Source organism: Callorhinus ursinus, unplaced genomic scaffold (genome assembly GCF_003265705.2).
Source record: "Callorhinus ursinus isolate GAN/ISIS: 27379988/994484 unplaced genomic scaffold, GSC_fseal_2.0 scaffold39, whole genome shotgun sequence".
NCBI lineage: Eukaryota > Metazoa > Chordata > Mammalia > Carnivora > Otariidae > Callorhinus > Callorhinus ursinus.
In genome coordinates, this window is record NW_027397101.1 from 21685894 (window position 1) to 21707572 (window position 21679).

Here is a 21679-nt window from a genome sequence, read left to right on the forward strand (position 1 = left end):
AGATGTTTAATAAACGTTGACCTGAATAATCTGCATTCTGACTAGCAGCTACTCAAAGGCTATATTTATTTGAGTGCCAAGGATGTCCCAGGCACTGGGGGTAGAGAGATAAATAAAACATGGACTCTGCATGCAAGGGAAGCACAACCTAGTGGGGAAGGCACACTTGGAAGGAGACAGCTGCATCCCTAGCCAAGTAGCGTGTGTGAAAATGTGTAGGGGCCTAGCGGGCATCAAGGGGGCGCTGAGACCCCAGGGGCAGGGTGGGTATCAGAGGAGGTTTTCCAGGTAGTGCAGTCTTGCATCTGCTCTGTTTGGGGATTAGGTACTAAAGTCAGCAAGTAAAGCAAGAAAAAACCGAACTAGTATTAGGTCCAGAGTACCATTAAAAAAAAAATCTCTTAATTGCCCATTAAGTATGTATAGAATAAATTCTGTACAGATACACATCTGTATACATGTGAAATGTCTCTGTTAATGTAAAGTATATAATAGTAAGTATACAAGCAATATTTTGCAGTATTTTAGTTTAAAAAAGTGTTATTGTGCTGAGGTTATAACATTAAATTCAGTTAATTTAAATGTGCATATGATGAGATTCTGTTCACATTGGCTAATGAACATTGCACTATTATTACATTTATAACAGTAGTTTGCAAATGTTTCATTAGAAAGGTAAAGCAACATTGGAAAAAAAAAGATTTATGTCTATTCTTTTTTATTTATTTATTTTAATGAGAGAGAGAGCGTGTGTGTGCCCGAGAGCAGGGGGAGGGGCAGAGGGAGAGAGAAAGAGAATCCTGAAGTAGACTCCCTGCTGAGTGCGGAGCCTGCCTGACTTGGGGCTCAATCCCAGGACCCCGAGATCATGACCCGAGCCAAAATCAAGAGTTGGCTGCTTAACTGACTCAGCTACCCAGGTGCCCAGATTTATGTCTGTTCTTAAAATGGAATTCATTATGAAATAGTTGTGAATATGAGTGACAATAAAATGTCCTCACCAATGTATAGCCTATAGCATAAAAATGTATCTATTTTTGGGCTCTAGACTTTCTGTCAAGCAACCACGCAAACATCTTTATCCTTCTATGTCTGGAATGTTATGACTCTAAGAAGACATAAACATAGCAGGCACCAGTCTAAACTGTGAAGACCAAAACACTGATGTGATATTTCATCAACAATCAAGGATATTTAAAGTGAATGTTTCTATAATGGATTTAGACACACAAAATTCTTAAAGGATTGTTGTGGGGGAAAAGAAGAGCTGATACATGTGAACAAATTTTAAAAACAGTTGGCTAAACTTCCCAGCAGGTTATTTTCTCAGAGAAGAGGCCCAAAGTCTAAATCTTAATAAAACCTGCTTCTTTCATAGGATCAGTATTATAATATAGGGTTATGTTTCTGAGTAAGGGCCTGGTTCTCAATTCCTTATAAGAATGCTCTACCGAGATTATATAAATAAATGCCTGTACATTATGAAGACTTTTAAATTATTAAAAATCGATTAGGCAGGCATCAGAATAATGGTTTAAAATTATATTTAATATGATACAGTAGTATAAGGTATTATTCAGTGATCTCATCTTCTTTCTCCATAATTTAGTTTATATTGCAACAAATGACAAATCCAAAGAATTCTTGTACTGAGAACATTTTTAAAAACAAAGAAAAATTGAGGAAGTAGATCATCTGAACTCTTCTAGATTCATTCATCATCTAGAGTCAACAGTTTTTAAATGTAAAAAGAATTATGTACAAGCAATTACACCTCCTTGTAAGTATGCTTACATTTTATTTACACCTTTATTAAGGTATAATTTACATATCATAAAATTCACCTGTGTTAAGAGTGCAAGTCAATGACTTTTAGCCATTTATAAGTTGTGCAGCCATGACCAAAATCCAGTTTTAAAACATGTCCATCATTCTCCCCAAAGTCCCTTGTGCCATTTTCAGTGTGTTCAAGCTCCTTTGCATTTTTATATAAATTTTAGGATCAGCTTGTCAGTTTCTTAAAAAAGAACATCATATTGGGATTTTGTTGAATCTGAAAATCAATTTAGGAAGATTGTCATCTTAGCAAGTGTTTTCGCATTGCTGTTGTAACAAATGACCACAAGCTGCGTGGCTTAAAACAACACAAACTTATTATCTTACCGTTCTGGAGGCAAGAAGTCCAAAATCAATCTTACTGGACTAATGTCAAGGTGGTGACAGTTCCCTGGTGCGGTTCCCTGGGCGACAGGCCCATTTGTAGAATCTGATGGCTGGGACTGGGTGGAGAAACTCAGTATGTGGCAACAGGAAGGCAAATCAAAACCCTGGGGCATATAGGAACAGGGGCTGTCGGGAGATCCAGGCAGGTAGTCGGCTCTGGAAGCACCTGGGCTCTCACCCCACCCACTGCTGTCTGGGGAGAAGACCCCTCTGATGAGTAACGCAGACACCTGGAACGAGTCAGGGCATTCTAGTGTTAAGCATAATCGTTAAAAACAAAGTTGTTTGATGGGTGCCTGGGTGGCTCAGTCAGTTGAGCGTCTGCCTTCGGCTCAGGTCATGATCCCAGAGTCCTGGGATGGAGTCCACATCGGGCTCCCTGCTCAGCGGGGAGTCTGTTTCTCCCTCTGCCCTTCACCCTCCTTGTGTTCTCTCTTGCTCTCTCTCAAATAAATACATAAAATCTTAAAAAAAACAAAATAAAAATAAAGTTGTTTGGAATCAGAAAGCTTCAAGAGATAGTATGTTCCTAGTGGGGAGGTTTGGATGGTGGAATCAGATAACTGTGGTTTTATTTAAGAAGTATTTATTGATGAAATAACACGCATGTAGTTCTCAACACCAAGTAAACCATCTCAACCTTATTTTTTATTATATTCCCACTTGTACCAGGGGCCTCATCTAACACCTGGAGGTAATGCAGAGTGAACTGACATTTTCCACAGAAAAGTCAACCCTTCCTTGAATTTCATTTTCCTTCCTTTGAACTTGACCACAATCTCACATTTCAGTTTTTTAAAAGCTTCTAAGTGTTAATTTTCAAGGTAGACAAACTCAAAAGGTCATAGAAAGCTGACTTTTTCCCTAATCCTCACGAGTTCTTTTTTTTATTTTTTTATTGTTATATTAATCACCACACATTACATCATTAGTTTTTGATGTAGTGTTCCATGATTCATTGTTTGTGCATAACACCCAGTGCTCCACGCAGAACATGCCCTCTTTAATACCCATCACCAGGCTAACCCATCCCCCCACCCCCCTCCCCTCTAGAACCCTCAGTTTGTTTTTCAGAGTCCATCGTCTCTCATGGTTCGTTTGTCCCTCTGATTTACTCCCCTTCATTCTTCTCCTCCTGCTATCTTCTTCTTTTTTTTTTTCTTAACATATATTGCATTATTTGTTTCAGAGGTACAGATCTGTGATTCAACAGTCTTGCACAATTCACAGCGCTCACCATAGCACATACCCTCCCCAATGTCTATCACCCAGCCACCCCATCCCTCCCACCCCCCACCACTCCAGCAACCCTCAGTTTGTTTCCTGAGATTAAGACTTCCTCATATCAGTGAGGTCATATGATACATGTCTTTCTCTGATTGACTTATTTCACTCCGCATAACACCCTCCAGTTCCATCCACGTCATTGCAAATGGCAAGATCTCTTTCCTTTTGATGGCTGCAAAACATTCCATTGTGTATATATACCACATCTTCTTTATCCATTCATCTGTCGATGGACATCTTGGCTCTTTCCACAGTTTGGCTATTGTGGACATTGCTGCTATAAACATTGGGGTGCACGTACCCCTTTGGATCCCTGCATTTGTATCTTTGGGGTAAATGCCCAGTAGTGCAATTGCTGGGTCGTAGGGTAGCTCTATTTTCAACTTTTTGAGGAACCTCCATACTGTTTTCCAGAGTGGTTGCACCAGTTTGCATTCCCACCAACAGTGTAGGAGGGTTCCCCTTTCTCTGCAGCCCTGCCAACATCTGTCGTTTCCTGACTTGTTAATTTTAGCCATTCTGACTGGTTCCTCATGAGTTCTTAGACTCTCTGTTTTAGTCTCTGTGATAGAGATTTACTCTATTTTTTTTTTAATGGAAAACCATAAAATTTTTTCCCAGTTGAAATTATTGTATTCTATGATGTGGAACTTGGGGCTTTAAGTATCCATTGCTCTTGGCAGTCAAGTTAACCCACATTACATTCAGGAGAGAATCTTTACCTGATAGGAGGAGGAATGGACATTTATCAGGTACGAATTCTTGGAGGCAACTCAGTTCTGTTATGAGGATTTTAATTCTACCTTAGTAATGCTGAGAGGTAAAGGATATAATGCAGCACTCAAGCTGCAAAATAGTCTGACTGGACACCATGCACTTGCCCGGTACCCCAGTCACTGCCTCCAATGTCCATCAACGTCCTGGTTCAAGGATAATATTTATTGCCTGCCTTAAGGGTAACTAGTGCAACTGTTTCTCTAGATCAGCAATTCTAAAACGTTCTGGAGTCATGAACTGCTTTGAACATTTGCCAAAAACTGTAGACTCCAAATCCAGACAAAAATTCTATAAACTTGTACATACACTGGTTTTCAGTTAATATAATTTATTGCACTGGAAATTGATTTCCTTCACCTAGAATAGAAAAATGTTTCCCAGAAAGAATTATATCTTCCATTCTCATTTTTCATATAAATATAATTGAATCCTTGCTTTTAAAAAATGTTAAAACATGCAAACAAAATTAAAAGTAGAATTTAATTCTAATAGTTTATTTCAGGATCAAGGAGGTTGTCCTTGGTCTGTTTGAGAACTTGGAAATGGTGTAATGTTCTTGAATATGTATGAGTTTGACCCACATGCTTTCTAACGTTTTACATGAATAGCCGAAAATTTTTAGAAATGTAGATGGTATCAGTAGCTCCCTTTGCCACACAAGGACAGACTTATTTCTGGGTGCTTGAATTCCCTCTTCCAGTTGAATTCACATTGTATCACCTTCTTTGTCCTTAGGCAATGAAGTGAGCTTTGTCTGTGTCTGTGATGCCTGCAGGCAAGGTCGGAGGACCCAAAGGTAGGGGGTCCGTGGAACCAGCCAAGAGGGTCCTTGCCTTCATGCAGGATGGAAATCAAGCATGAGCCAGCAGGGGGTGAAAGCAGAGTTTATTGAAGACACATGTATATGAGAGAGAGAGAGAGAGAGAGAGAGAGAGAGAGAGCTACTGACAGAATGTCCGGGAGACTTGGAAAGGAAAAGAGCGCGAGTCTTATCTTTGTTTGGGGTCTGGCTGTTTTTATTGAGGATGGTGGTCTGGTATATGTGTCCTCTCAGGCATCCAAGAACAGTTAGAACAAAGACAAGGGCCCAGGTGTTATTCTTTGGAGTCAGGGAGTCTTGGCATGGAGATGTCTAGCTCCAGTGGTCTGGAATGCACATAGGATAGCTTCCTCTGGGTCACTGTCACCTGGTGCTTCCTTAAATGTTATTTATTCTAGAGAATCACTAACTCCTTGTCCCTTACAAGGAGGATGTAGGCTATTTGCATGACAAGGCATGTGTAAAGTGAGGTATGGGTTCATATTCTAGTAAGAATAGAAGCCAGAAGAGAAGCAAAGGGGAAAAAAATGCAGCTTTTTCTCTCATGGGGTCCCTTCTGTTTCCCTGTCTCATCTGCATTATTGATGCTATCTATCTCATCAAGGAAAGGATGTCTTCTGAATCTGCGTTTCAAAATGTTAAGCAAATAATCTGAGCAGAAGTATTTTTCTGCCGTGTTCGATTGTGTCTTCAGATTTCTGCCTACACCAAACTCTCTAAGGCTTTATCCTCTCTCCTCTGTTTACAGAAGCACTTCCTCTAGCTTTAAAAGTTAGCTCAGCTTTTGATGTCCAATTTTATCTTCCAGAATAGAAAAAAAAATAGCTTTGCCAAAATAATTTTTGTTTTGTTTTTGCCAACATCTCTACTGGTGACTGAAGTTTTGAATGGAAAGATTTTACTCTTGCCTATGGCCACAAGTATTGCCAAGAAAATCACCTCATGAATGAATATCTTCCTGTCAGTTTACACTGAGGAGGTTTTCCTTTTCTCTCTCAGGAAGTTGAAATTTCCCCCTGACGTTTCAATCGACTCTCCAAAAACACTCAAGAAAGCCAGTGATCTTCTATTTAGTAGACAACATTTCTATGTTGCTCTCCTTTCTTAACACAATCATTTTAAAATGAGGTGAAAGAAGGCCAAGGCTCTGATGGAATGGAGGACTTGCTTTAAGTAGATGATGACAAAACTTCCGTCAAGTCCGTTGGCAGAGTCTCAGCGAAATGCATGCTGATGAGGACAGCGATGAGTCATGATGACATACGGAGCCTCTTTGTTCATCAAAGCTGCAAACCAGATGTGTTACCAAGTCCTGCAAGGACTCCATCTGTGCCCAGAATATCAAGATAATCCTCATGGGGAAGTTTTCTTGGCAAGGAAAGTTGTCACCATTTCGGAGACAGTGAGGGCCTTTGAAGTTTCAAACCAGGGCTCAGGAGAGAGGAATCCTTCTTTGAAGTAGAGGCCTGCCCCCCAGCAGCTAAACGACAGTATGGAATGAGGTGAGAAATACAGGCGTCTCATCCACTGACATGTTGAAAGAAAAAGGACAAGTAGCTGCCAAGTCTTCTAAGATGGGCTTAGAAATAGGAGAATTGGGGTGGATTGTGTCACTTGAATAAGACACTGCCTCAGATTTCTTCCTCTGTTTCAAGTGACATCCTAGCTTGACTGTTTCCCAAGACACATGGATTCACCAAAAGGCTTCTCCAGTTTTGCCTGGTAAATGATAAACAACTTTATTCAGTGCCTCAAAACAAGGTTTTGTGTTTGGAAAAATTTCAAGATTTAGTTGAATCCCAACTTTTTTCTTACAAAAAAACCCCCAGCAACAACAATCCTCACTGTTTGGCTAGGGGAGAGGTCTCTCTTCAGCATCGTTAGCTCCAGCAAACTTATTTATGAAAGCCAACTCAAAGGACACATTAGTGTTACTATACTTCTTTTTCTTGAATATTTTCCAGTTTAGGCCAGAGTGCTCATAAATGTAGAAAAGATGTCTGTAATCATAATTGCCAGAGCATGTTCACTCGCATTTATTTAGAATGAATCAATATCTCGACTTAGAGCATGTTCACTTGCATTTATTTAGAATGAATCAATATCTCGACTTATAGATTGACATTAAAGTGTATTTTTTTTTAAAGATTTATTTCTTTGAGAAAGAGAGAGATCATGTATGAGCAGGGGGAGGGGCAGAGGGAGAGGGAGAGAATCCCAAGCAGACTCCCTGCTGAGCTTGGAGCCTGACTCAGGGCTCAGTCTCAAGACCCTGAGATCATGATCTGAGCTGAAACCAAGAGTCAGATGCTTAACCAGCTGAGCCACCACGGTGTCCCTACACAGTTCTCTCCCTCTCTGTGATAGCCACAAGGAAAGTTTATTGTTATCTTGAAACACAAAGCAAATCATGTTTTCCTCCACATGGTTTCAAGATTTAGAACCATATTTGTAGTCCACCAAAAATATTGAGTCAGTATTTCTGAAATCTTGATGGCACTAAGTCAGTTTGAGCTGCCATTTTAAACAGTTATTTTCTGATTATTTTTGAGAAGGACTATTTCCTATGTTAAGAAAAATATTTTCATTTCTCTTTTGCAAAGGTAAAGCCAAAATCTTACTTCAGAGAACTTTGGACACTATGGGAACTAAATATCTCTGAATGTGAAATTGAAATTGACCTTCTTTAGGGTATTCATATCTGTGCAGATTTTTATGCTATTGTCTGGAAGAAGGGCCTGACACTGAGGGGAGGGGGGATCATGATTTTCTTCCCTATTATCAGGCCCCAGTGAAAGTTGGGGTCCTGCACGTTCAATAGGGAAGTCAGAGTCAAAAATTCATTTGTGGTAAAAAAATAAATCTTAAAAAAAAAAAAAAGAGGGGGGAGGGTTTGCACGGCACCTGGCTGGCACAGTCAATTAGGCATCCGACTCTTGGTTTTGGCTCAGGTCATGATCTCAGGGTGGTAAGACTGAGCCCTCCATGGGCCCCACGCTCCGAGCAAAGTCTGCTTGAGATTCTCTCTCCTCCTGCCCCTCCCACTCGTCTCTCTCTCTCTAAAATAAATAAATAAATCTTAAAAAAAAATATTCCTTTGTGGGCAATAAGCTGGAATCTGCCACTAGACCAAGTCTGAGGCAAAGGATAAGGGAGTAACTGCATTAGGTTTGGCCTATGGATTCTAGAAGTTGTGACCATTGTAATATCTAATTAGTTTACCTTTTCTGTATAGAAATTCTCTTGTGATATTTCCTTTACTTTTAGTAAAGTCTTATATATTCTAGAAATTCGCCTCTGGTGTGGAATTGCCGAGCGTTTGGAGGGAAGGAATATGGGGAAAATAGCAGAGGTCTTGGCATGAAGCTGGTTCTGAGATGGCCAGAAGTGACCTGCTAAAGTAAGATGGCAGGCTGGAGCACTTGGGTGGCTCAGTCAGTTAAGCTTCTGTCTTTGGCTCAGGTCATGATCTTGGGGGTCCTGGGATTGAGCCCTACATCAAGCTTCCTGCTCCACAAGGAGACTACTTCTCTTTCTGCCCCTCCCCCCTGCTCATGTTCTCTCTCTCTCTCTCAAATAAATAAATAAAATCTTTAAAAAAAATTAAAGATAAAGTAAGATGGCAGGCTGGGAAATAGTCACCACGTGACCATGACTACCAAGACAGGATTGTGGCGTTATGGAGGCTTTCTGCAGGGCTCTAGATATACTCACTGAGTGGAACCTAGAGAAAGAGTGGACTGCCTGTGGTCCCATGGAGTGGGCACTTGGACTCTTGCTTTGAGTATTACAGGGAATAAGGACACACAAGTGCTGAGGTCACTGTGACTTGGAGCATACAAGAGCGTAGAACTTCATGGCATGCACTCAATGTATGTCATCAACCCTAGTTCTATCTTATCCTTATTTTTTTAAATTACTCCTATAAATTTATGTATGTACTTAATTTTTCTGTGTTGTGAATCTATATTGTACTGAGTCTTGTGAATAACACCAGCAGGGGCAGATGGCGTTGGCTAGAACTCATGGTCAGAGAGGCAACAGATGTGTCACAACCCTGTGCGGAGGCACCTTGGAATGGCCAGAACTAGAGTGCTCCAGGGAAGAGAGAACAGCATTTCTTGCTCTTCCTTTTATGAGTGAGCATGCCAATGCCCTTGTCAGTGGTGGGGACTCCTTGTTGCCAGGCCGTCAGTGTTTAGGTGCCTGCTTTTGCAGCAGCACTGGGAATACATCTGCATATCACCTGGAGACCTGGAGACCAGTGGGAAGTCTGAGGCCTTGCTGCAAGGGGAAGTTGGAATTGGATGCAAGTTTCCCACTGGGAGAGGGAGGAGGGCCAGTCCCAGCCAGCTCACCGTCTGGTAATCCAGGAGGAGCACTTGAAATTTTTTAAAAAATTAATCCTCCTTGTTACTCTACAACATCTTTGGAAATTATCTTAAATCCCTTTTGGAGGAAAGCAGGATATAAAAATTAACTAAAAAATAAAATAATAAGGGTGCCTGGGTGGCTCAGTTGGTTAAGCATCCGACTCTTCATTTAGGTTCAGGTCATGATCTCAGGGTTGTGAGATGGAGCCCTGAATCAGGCTGCACTCTAAGTGTGGAGCCTGCTCAAGATTCTCTCTCTCTCTCCCCCTCTTCCTCTGCCCTCCCCTCCTCTTTCTCTCTCTCCCTAAAATAATAAAATAAAATAAAAATATAGTCATACTGACAATATCCCCTCTACCCCCCACTCCCCAAAAACCTGAGTCATACTACCAAAAAGAATACTGTCCTTTGAAGTAGTGCTCTTTAGAGACTGTAGGCAATAGTGTCTCCATAATTCAGTACATGCTTGGACTTCTCTTTGGAAACCACCTCCAAAGCCATTTATCAAGCACAGAACAAAATCATCATTATTTTATGCCAATTGGACATGCTCTCTCAGTCTGCTGATCTTTATTCCTTCTTCCCTTTCTTTTTCCTGTTGAATGCACTCTTTCCTTCTTCTGTCTCTTCCTCGTTTTCTACACAAGCAGCAGTAACATCTTGAGAGGCCATGCTGGGGCTGGTGCTGGCATAGAAGGGGAGGTGCTGGAAAAGGGGGCTGTGAGATAGGACCAGCTGGGGGTCAAGGAAGTGAGTTGGAGCGCAGAGAGGAGGTTGCTTGGGGTGAAGTAATTTGTATGCAGTCTGCAAAGGGGTATTTTACAGCTGAGTGCTGTACATGTGAATCCTGGTAAGGTGAAATCACGATAAGTCGAATAGCTATGAGTTGAAGAACATCTACTGAGAACATCATATAAATGCCTTGTGCAGTCATTATTACTTTTGTTTTAAAGGAAATAACAAGTTGTTTGGGGCCCAACAGAGCCTTGTTACAAAGACGTCTTGAATGTTAAAATGTTCCTAGTTTTGTGTGTCTGAATAGTTATGTTTTTTGTTTTGTTTTATTTTTTTGTCTTATAGTAGTATCAGAAAAACATTCCCCCAAAGCTAAAAATGCAATAGTAGAAAGCCAAGAGACAGCTAGCAGACAGCCAGCAGAGGGCGCATGGATTAGAATGAAGTGTCTTGAGTCCACTGCTTTTCCTTTTTCTTTCTTTTTTTAAAATTTCCTTAGGGGTAAGAAGTATTTCAAATATGGATTCAAAGGTCAGCATTTGAAATTTTTATATTCTTCTTTGCTTTCAGGATTCAAGTATTTGTATAGAGGAATGAGTGAATTTTTAAAATAATAGTAGTGAATAAAAAATAATATACTTCACAATTACCTTGATCCCATTCTTTTTGAATATGAAAATACTCTCTCCACAGTCCCTCTTACACCTGGCTCTTAACATTGTTTTCCTTGATTATCAAGATAAGATATCATTCTGAAAAATAGAGGGGAAAAAAAAGCAAAACAACAACAAAACCCCATACGAAGAGTGCCCAGAGTTGAATGAATACTAATTGTGATTTGATTTATTTTCTTCTGCTTTTTTCCCATGCACATTTTCCTATTTAAAATTATAAAGAAGCATTATGATGGGATTACTTTTTTAAAGGAGCACTTATGGCAAATGTGCAATGTGGTGAGACATTTTTTTCTTAGTCTGCACACAGGGATTCCAGGCTTCCAAGACTAGACTTACATAACAGGCCTCAGAGAACCAGGGCAATAACTCAGTGCTCGTTGGCTTACAAACTTACATCATGTATCCGCCAAAGTTATCATCTGATTGGGTTGGTGAGCCGCCACTCATATGGAGAGTCCTTATGGACTAAAGAGGTTTAACCTTCCTTATGGCCACTTATGTATAGTTAACACTAGCTTAGACACTGATCCCTGGACCAGTATGTCACGGCTAGGGTAGTGGGGCTAACTTTCCTTAGCACATAGTATATTCTCAATTTATGTAGAGATTAGGTTATATAGGAGTCCAGTGAGAAAAGTTGTTGTGCTTTAGGGTGGTAGTTATGAAAAATATGAAAAATAAAAAAAAAATTCTTGATTTATTTGGAGACAGAGCCAACAGTATTTAAGTGAATATGGGAAATGAGAAGGAAAGTCAAGGATGGCTTGAGCAATTGGAATAGTGGGGATGTCAATTTACTGAACTGGGAGGCTACAGGAGGAAGAGACTTGAAGGGGAATAAGAATACTATTTTGGATATGTTAAGTTTGAAGTTTACATTAAGCATCAAACCAAAGATGTCCAATGTACAAATCGTAGGTTTTAGAAAGAGGTAACAGGTAGAGGTATAACTTAGGAATCACTGAGGAGGTGGTGTAGTATAACACAGGATAGTACTTAAGAGCAGGTAAGTTGCAGCCAGAATGCCTGGGTTCAAGTCTTGGCTCCATCTTCTATTAGCTGTGACTCTGGGCAAATTATTTAATTTCCCTCTGCCTCAGTTTTTCTTTTAAGATGATGATAATAATATGAGCTATCTCATAGCACCATTGTGAGGGTTGATTAATATATGTTATATATTTAGAATGGAGCACAAAGTAGGGGTGTCAGTCATTAGTCCTATTATTATCATATGACTGCAGTTGATATTTACAGCCATGGTTCTCAGTGAGATCACCTGAGTCCAGCCAGAGAAGATGTTGAAAGACTGAGACCTGAGACACTACAATCTCCATAGACTGAAGGAAGAGGAAAAGGGATCAATGGAACAGACTGAAAAGTGAACAGGATGAGAAGGAAGAGAGAATAATGTTGCCAGAAGTCAAGTGAACCTTTTCTAGAAGGAAGCAGATAAATGTATCAAGTGCTATTGAGAAGTTTAATAAGATGAAGCCTGAGAACAACCTGCCGAGTTGGGCCACACAGAGACCCTAGGGGACATTACAGGAGCTGTGCGGACCAGAGCAATAAAGAGCTCATATGCAAAGGAGAACGTTATAGAATTGTATCTTTATACTCTAGATTTACACACATTTTGGCAAGATGCCCCCAATATGACCGCTCCATAGAGACTGAAATTTCTGAGGGAACAGCAAATTCCTAATTCCCATGCCATGCTCACTTAGGGGCACGCACTTATCGAGTGGAAATTGCCAGCGCCATTTCAGAAGTTATTTTTCTCATTTTATTTTTTGCTGGGGTCATAGAATTAAATTTGCATGAGTTAAATGCTGTGATACCACTATTCTCTCAAGCTAAGGCAACATTCAGCATAAACAACCACTCAGGGTGGTTTCCTCAAATGGAGGTTGGGGAGTAGCAGGTACTTTCAGTTTCACAGATTCTTCCGCAGTACATTTGTCGCGTGCCCTCCTTTCTTCATGGTGTGAAATCATGAGAATTTCTCCATGTTTTGTGCATTTGCAGAAACGTCATTTTTAATAACCATTTAATAATTCAACCCATGACTGTTCCATAATTCATTTAACAGTTCTTCTTTTGCACGTTGATGGTGTTTACATTTTTTAATTGCTGCAAGCACCACCAAAATAATCTGTCCCGCATTAATCTTTGCCTTTGCTCTGATTATTTTCTCGTAGGGGGTGGTGGTTCTCGAAAGTGGGATAAAGTGTGAATATTCTAATAGAATAAAGACTCTTGATATACTGTTAAATAGCTTTCCAGAAATATTATACTGTTATAAGATATGCCAGCAGAGAGAGCATGCCTATCCCAGCACACTCTGGCCAGTATTAAACACACATGTATAAGTCATTGCTGTTTTTATTAGCAAAAAAAGGTATCTCGATGCTGTTTTCATTTTCAGCCTGAAGGTTAATGTCTTTATTTGCTCAGTAAGCATTGCATTTTTTTCTTCTGAGACTTTTGTGTTTCTGTTCCTTTGCACCTCTGGTTTTTGGCATCTATGATTATATGTTATCTTGATATTAGTATGACATCTCTTCCTCGTGACTGGTAGCTTTTAAGACCAGCACCACATCTATCCTCTACACTTTCCTTAGTCCCCTGAAAAAGCAAGGGAGGAAAAAGTTGGCTAAGAAAGCATACATAAATCATAGTTCTGAGTTTAGTAGAAGACTCAGTATTGCCCACTGTCAGTTTTAACCCACTAGAGGTTTGGTCCCTCTGTAGGAACTTTCTGGGACTTGACAGGGATGGGGGATAGGAGGTGGCAAAAAATTGAGAATCAGCTTCCACCCAGTCCTTCTTGGGCAAAAGTAAAAATATACAAGTTATATATGTTATAGTATATAAGAAGACATATAAGAAAATACATAGTGTAGAATAGTATGTAAGAAGATATACACATTGTAAAGATATACAAAAAACCAACCCATAGATTGGAACATTGACCTCAGTAATTCAAATATAAACAAACAGCAAACAACACTGAATAACATCTGGAAAAATGACACCTTTGAAAATCCTATTTTGAGCTGTGCTTCATTGAATGAAAAGGATAGTTCATGGAGGCAGCTGATATATGATTCCTGTTGGGGCTCCCTCAGTTCCATTAGATATACAGAAAGATTGATGAAAATAATTGCGCTCTAAGAGAAACTGGTTAAACAGTTGTGACTTAGAACATGAAATGATTAAAATTACCTAATACAAGAATTACAGCAATAAGGATTTCATCAATTGCTTTAAGAACCACCAGAACATTTAATAGTATCGTGTTTCACCAGGCAATTGTCTCTACTTCTTCAAGATATTGGGATTTGCCAGTCTAAACTTTTTATCTATCCCAGTGCTGACTCATTGAAATGACTCTGAATTTCTGATGTCATAAATAGTGTGTCCAGACTGGAATTATATATAGATGCAACACATGCTTTCCTGAGTTGTGTACAAATCAAAGTTTTACAAATTTAATGGAGTTTTTTTAAACATGGTCATAGATTAGGAAATTTATATTGTAAGCATCAATTAAAATGAAAAAATATAGTGTAGTGTTTTGTAAAGCAAAGAACTGTTTTATTTTATTTAAAGATTTATTTATTTATTTTGAGAGAGAGAGTACATGCCTTGCTCACATGTGAGTTGGGGGAAAGGGCAGAGGGAGAGGGAGAGAGAAACCCAAGGAGACTCCCCACTGACTGTGGGGCTTGATCTCAGGATTGTGAGATCATGATCTGAGCCAAAATCAAGAATGGGACACTCAACTGACTGAGCCACCCAGGTACCCCACAAAGAACTATTTTATAAGCAAATAATCCTTACCTAATTTATTGGCAAACTGTGAACTTGCTCAAGTTGCTTCATATTTGGGGCACTCAGTTCCCTCATCTGTAAAATGATGTGTCTTTACATAATTCTAGATGTATCTCTAAGGCTACTCCCACTCGGGTTCATGATAAGTACTACAGGTAGACAGAAATTGACCTTGTTAGAGCTCTTCTCTATAAAGTGCACCACTTGTTCTAGAAAAAGTCTGGAATGGTCAATGCACCTAATTTAGAAATTCATCTGTAATGGTCTTTTTACTTAGGCCTTTATGGCAACAACATGTATTAGTTTAGAATAGCTGACCAAAACTGTCAAATTTCTTTTTAAGGAATTCAGTGTTTATGAACAATATTCCTTAAGAGGCTTGTTTCCTCTACCACATACTAATGTGGTTATTATTGCTACCTGATGATATGGGAGGATGAATAGCTTCTCATTCTGTGTACGCTATGCTGAGGCTATTCATACATAGGTTCTGTGTTTTCACTATTCTGAACACTATCTATAGTTTGAAAAGGAGACAATGAGCAAGTTCTCCTCTCTCCACGTTTTTTAATTTGAAAGTTTGTCATTGTGCAATCTATGTTAGCCAGACTCTTTGTTGGAAGTGACTAAAATGCAACTCAAATGCTTACGTATATGTGTGTGTGTGAGTGTGTGTGTGTGTGTGTGTGTGTGTGTGTGAGTGTGCATGAAGTTCACATAAGGAAATTATGGGATGGACAGGGCTGGGGCTAGCCATATAGGATGATGGAAATTCTTTCAGTACTCTCTCACTTCTTGTTCTTTCCACATGTCAACTTTATCCTGCGGGGGATAGGGGAGGATATGGTCGCCAGTGTCTCTGGGGACATATTCTTATAGTTCTTGGCAAGAAAAGACAGAAGAAGCCAAGAAGAACTGTGACTGGACTGACTTAAAGGACACGGCTGTCCTGACCCATCACTAGGGCCAGCTGCGTGGGGTGCGGTGAATTGCTTGGTCAGGATGGGGAGTGGGCACTCCCTCCATAAAATAAGGAAGAACAGTTCTTCAGTGGAAGGGAAGCTATGTTATTACTGGAAGGAGGGCAGGGGCCTGGGTAGACACAAATAATAGATGTTCAAATGATAATCAGTTTCCTGTAGATGATGATGAAGATATTTTTATGTGTAGAGAACTTTACAGTTTATAAAACACTTTCACATACACCATGTCTATTGATTCTCACAGAAATCCCATGAAATTTGGTTACTATTCCCATTTTACAGGTAAGAAAACAAGCTCAGAGTTCAGCTCGAATGTGCTGTAGTGGTGATTAAGCACTTAATTAATAGTTAACATAATTTAAAAGTATCTTCCAAACTTTAAGTGGGCTTTTTGCATTGTCACCCTGTAGACAAATGTGGTTCCATTATGTTTTAATATTTCTGAAAAATGTTTATATAACAAAAGAGTATTTCTTTTAAAGTTCATTCCTGGGGTACCTAGGGGGCACAGTGGGTTGAGTGTCTAACTCTTGGTTTGGCTCAGGTCGTGATCTCAGGGTCGTGGGATCGAGCCCCATGTTGGGCTCTGCACTCAGTGTGGAGAGAGATTCTCTCTCTCCCTCTCTCTCTGCCCCTCCCCCTGCTCTCTCTCTCAAATAAATAAATCTTTAAAGTTCATTCCTAAGCAGGTGCAAATGTCTTAAAAGTTCTACTCATAACCTTCCTTTCATTCTCTTCGCCCAAATTTGCTATCTTTCCTTCTACAGTCTCCCAATATCTTGATCTTTCTTGCTCACTGACAAAAGCTAAAGTGAATGAGGATCATGCATTAAGCAGCCCAGTTTTGTCTTCTATATCATTCAATGTCTCCAGCCTTGAGTATGTAATGTGACTCAGTTTAGGGTGATTCAGTCCTAGTGGCACTAGTTTTTTTTTTTTTTTTAGAGTAACAAAAAATATTTTACTAAAACATAAGATTTACAGAAGTTTCCAGACAAGCCATACAAAATGGTCACAAGCTTTTTCTTGAAGGAAGGATTCTACACTTGACAGCAAAGTCACAATGTTATTAGCGAGGGCTGTGATGTTTGTTTAATGTTCCCATTTTGGTTCAAACAATCAAGCTTGTCCATCTACAGCATCTAAATAAAGTTAGACTTGGCTAGAGAGCATATTCTAAACAACTGGTTAGCTGCTTTTAACCAATGCAATTAGATCACCATAAAAAGGGGGAAAGGAGCCCATAAAATTAAAATAAAACTACCTCTCCCCTTCAAAAAAAAAGTAATAAAGAAAAACACCCACACCCCTGCAGCTAACCCTGACAACTACCTTCATTCACAGTGCTTTATACTCAAACCATGATGGGGGAAATGAATAAAAGTAGAGAAGGGCCCACTGCTTTTAAACGTTTCTAGTGGCACTAGTTTTATGTGTAAGCTTTTTATTTTTGATTCTTGTGGTATTTCATTAAATATACCATTTGTTTGTAGGCTTAAGGCATATTCTGGAAGAGTAGAAATGAGAAAGACTTGTATTTAGATAAATTATGGTTCTATTGTGGGTTACCATTTCCTAACGTCTGAGATTAGAGGTGTCAGGGAAGCTGACTCTCTCTGAGTGATACAGAATAGGAAATTCATTCCGTGTAGAGAACCTATAACTTCTGGGTCTGGTGGTCCCAGCATCTGTCTCACTGTCATTCTTATCATATATCTGTGGAAATCCTGGATGACTTCCACACTTACATCTGTGATTCATTCTATACCTTTAGTTTCTTTCCACATTTTCCTTCACTCTCTCTGAGCCACTGACTCTTAAGGTTGTACTGTAGACATTACACTCACTAAAACATGTTTCAAAATGTCTATTTGAAGCATTCTTCTCTCTACCCATTACCTCTTATCCTTTCTCCTCAGTTACTCTGGTATTCCACCAGGTACTTATTCTAATCCTTTGTCCTACTACATCTTCTCTTTCCGTCACACCCTTCATGTTCTCACTTCTGTCCTCATGCAGCTTAAGAGTCTAGAGACCACCAGTATAACTACTCCCTTACAAACCTCTTTAAGTCCCGCACCCCTCTCTTCCTCTTTCATCATTCCCTTGAAAAACCCCTACTCAGTTTAAGCCTAACTGTCTGTTTACCCTGTGCCAGCACCCAAGCCAAACACTAGAGAGAGATAGCAGGATGGAAGCCACTGCCATTTTGTAACCTAGATTCAGAAGTTACATCACTTCTGCTGTATTCTATTAAAAGCAAGTCAGTAAAGGGGTGCCTGGGTGGCTCACTCGGTTAAGCATCCAACTCAATCTCAGCTCAGGTCTTGATGTCAGGGGCAAGCCCTGTGTTCAAGCCCTGTGTTCAAGCCCTGCATTGGGCTGGAGTGGAGGCTGCTTTAAATGAATGAATGAATGAATGAAGGTCAGGAAGTCCAGTCTGTGGTCAAGGGGAGGGGACTGCACAAGAGCATGGATACCAGGAGGAAAGACTCACAGGGGGCCATCTTAGAGGCTGCCTACCACATCCAAGTTGCCAGCGACCCATCTCTTACCAATACCAATAGGCAATTTTCTGTCCTCTGCTCACTGAACCTCTCAGTGGCATTTGATACAGCTGATTAACCTCTTCCATAAGACATTGAGTCTCTAGGTTTCTGAGACAGCATACTGGTTGGGTTTTCCTCATTAGTGACTTCTTCTCTACTGACCTCTAAGTATTAGAATGCCTGAAGGCTCTTCCCTTGGCCTTCTAGTTTTGATATCCACATTCTTAGGTGATCTCATTCTACCCCATAGCTTTGAATCCCATCTAGGTGCTGACAAATCTCAAATCTGTGGTGCTCCAGTACCTTTCTGAAAAGCTCTAGAATCATATATCCAGTTGCTTACTCTACATCTGTTTCCACTTCGATGTCTGATAAACATCTCAAACTTCACATATCTAAAGAAGAACTATTGATTTCTCCCAACTCTGCCTTTCTTCCCCATCATCTCCTACCCCAGTATTCCCCACTGCTCAAATAAACATCCTGGATTTCATCTGGTGCTTGACCTTGATGACAGTTGATGCAACTGTCAGGGAATGGGAGTTCTGATTCTGTTCAAGTTTTAGAGATTTGTGGAGCATGAGCTTTGGAAAGACAAAGAACATTAATAAAATAATCGCTACTATTTATAAAAATACTACTTGGATACCAGGCATTATTCTAGGTGAATTAAATTTATTTACTCTTTTAATGCAGTCCTTCCAACAATTATAAAAATAGGTATTATTATCCTCATTTTGTAGATGAGGAAACTGAGTCTCAGAGGGTTTCATGAAGGTTGTATTTAATTAAGGTCTCATTGTTGGTAGCACCTAGGATTAAGTTCAATGCAAGTGACAGTAGTGACTAAAACACCTCAGCTTTATTTTCCTCCCACAGGCCACATGGGGCTAGTACAGTGGCTTCATCTCCATCCGACTCTGTGGCTCATGTTGCTCTCTGTCCTCCACACAATGTTTCCATCTAATGGTCTAAGATGGTTGCTCTAGCATCAGCTTTCTGTTGGCAGAAAGCAAAAAGAGAGGGGGGAGAGAAATCTCTTAAGGACAGTTCTTAGAAGTTACACTACCTGACTTAGTCCATCAGGCTGCTCTAGCAACTTAACCATAAACAGGATGGCTTATAAACAATGGAAGTTTATTTCTCACCGTTCTGGGAACTGGGAAGACTATGATCAAGGTGCCAGCAAATTTGATGTCTGGTGAGAGCCCTCTTCCTGGTTCATAGACAGCTGTGTCCTTATGTAGCAGAAGAGGCAGGGAGCTCTCTGGGGTCTCTTTTATAGGGGCCCTAATCCCATTCGGGAGGGCTTCACCCTTGCTGAACTAATCACCTCCCAAAGGCCCCACCTCCTAATACACATTGTGGGTTGGGATTTTAATATGTGAATTGAGAAGACACAAACATTCAATCTATCACAACACTGACTAGAACTTAATCTCCAAAGCCTTGCACAGCTGTAAGGGAGACCTGAAACGTAGTCTGCCACAATAGGGATGCAAACCCAGGGCTGTGTGGTTCTTGAGATCACAGCCTTTCTGTCATCCCACGGTCTGCCTCTGAGTACCTTAGCGACTGAGGGTTCCAGAGACAGCTTTACCATGTATCCTGTGGCAGCCTGTGTGCCCCTGAAACTCAGCCTCTGTCACATATGCTACAGGTGAGGGCTTGGTTATTTCCTCAGCTTCTTGCTCCCTCAGGATTTTGAATGCCTTTTTATTTAAGTAAGCTCTACGCTCAATGTGGGGCTTGAACTCACAACCCCAAGATCAAGAGTCACAAGCTTTACTGACTGAGCCAGCCAGGCGCCCCTTGAATACTTTTATATACGCATCTCATATGTTATAATTACTTGTTTTCAGTTTTCATGAATCAAAAATGGGCTAATTGGTAATGTTTATTACATGAATAACTGACTTAACGAACAACACAATTTTGTTTCTGTATGTCTAGCACATTGTCTGGCCTTTTACAGATATTCAGTAGATACATGGACGGATGGATGGATGGACAGGTGGATGGATGGATGGAAAATCAACAGCTTTCCTAATTCAACATTTTTTCTTATTTTAGATAAGCACAGTCTACACTCTCAGCTAATCCCTTTGCCTTCAGGGCTGGGAGAAGAGAGAGAAAAGAAAAAAAGAAAACAGGAAAAGGAGACGAGGTATACTTAACAAATTCTCTCATCCCCTACTTCCTTCACTCACTTTAGTATTGATGCCACAGTTATGAATTTTTCTATTCAAATGGGCCTTGATAATATGTCCTGGGAAATGTCTTGAGGATGCCACACTCAAGCCTGAATGGTCAATGTATTAATGTTTCAGAATTTAGGAATATTTGGGGAAGTCGCAACTAATTTTGTTCAGTGAAAGCATACATACTTTCACTTTGTGACATCTTCTTCACTACATAAAATTTTATATTTCAAAGCCCTAAAGATGAAATAAATTTTTAAAAATCCCCTACGAGGTAGTATTGGTAAATTCATGGTTATTTCAACCCCATAAAGAAGTAAACATCATCATATTCCTCATGAAAAACTCCAGCAAGAGCCATTGGCATGGTCTGAATATAAACATCTAGCAACTAAATGACTTTATCAAGCTACAATCCCTGTGCTCAGCGATTTAGAGGAAATCAGCAGCTTAACCAAGGTTTTTTTTTTTTTTTTTTTTTTTTTGCTGAGCAATTGGGGGCCAAAAATAAAACACTATTACATCAAACTGCCGACAAACAAAAATCTGAATAAGTTCGCTGTATTCTCAGGGCATTTCTGTACCTAATGAGCACAGCTGAGCCCAAAGGCGTCAAGATGTTCCCCGCCATTAGGCAATGGGGTGGAGGATTATCCAATAATTCCTGGGTGGTCATTGTGAGTTCTTTTGGGTAAAATAAGGGGAAGGTTAAAAGAGGATGCAAATATTTTTTAATCAATGAAAGAGGGAACTAATACATTCCTCTGACCTTTTTGATTGCAGGGAAGATACATTATCTGCATTAATTAGCATGTTGAAAAATTCCTTCTGGATTGCCAAGTCCCTTCCTATGAGTAGTGGGAAATAGGTTTGTAATATGATGTGCAGCAATCTGTCATAACAAGCTAATTTTTTGGACTTTGTCTCTGAGTACAAATGAAATGTGAAACAGCTTAGTAAGTTGTGTCGCATTAGTCTTCCTAATTGGTGAAAGAGGTTAACATTTGTCTAACAACATTAGTGCACAGTGCTTGGGTTTTGAAATGCCAGTTTGCTTAAGATACTGGGTGTTGTTAAAAGGAAATACTTTGGGAGGTAATATAAATCATTATCATCTCTAGCATAGTTCTCACTTGTTGAACACTAAACAAATGATTTCATTTAATCCTTGGAGGGAAGTACAACTGGTGTTATCACCATTTAACAGATAACAAAAATGG

At 39.9% G+C, this 21679-nt stretch overlaps 1 protein-coding gene across 1 annotated transcript in view; it reads left to right on the plus strand.

Annotated features, from left to right (window-relative positions):
- The window catches only part of LOC141370590 (uncharacterized), a 109869-nt gene that overhangs the window by 38099 nt on the left and 50091 nt on the right, over positions 1-21679 (plus strand). Inside the window, exon 2 of the mRNA XM_073880657.1 lies at positions 20332-20425. Within this exon, the coding sequence (XP_073736758.1) occupies positions 20332-20425 (94 nt within the window). The remainder of the gene's footprint in view (positions 1-20331; positions 20426-21679) is intronic.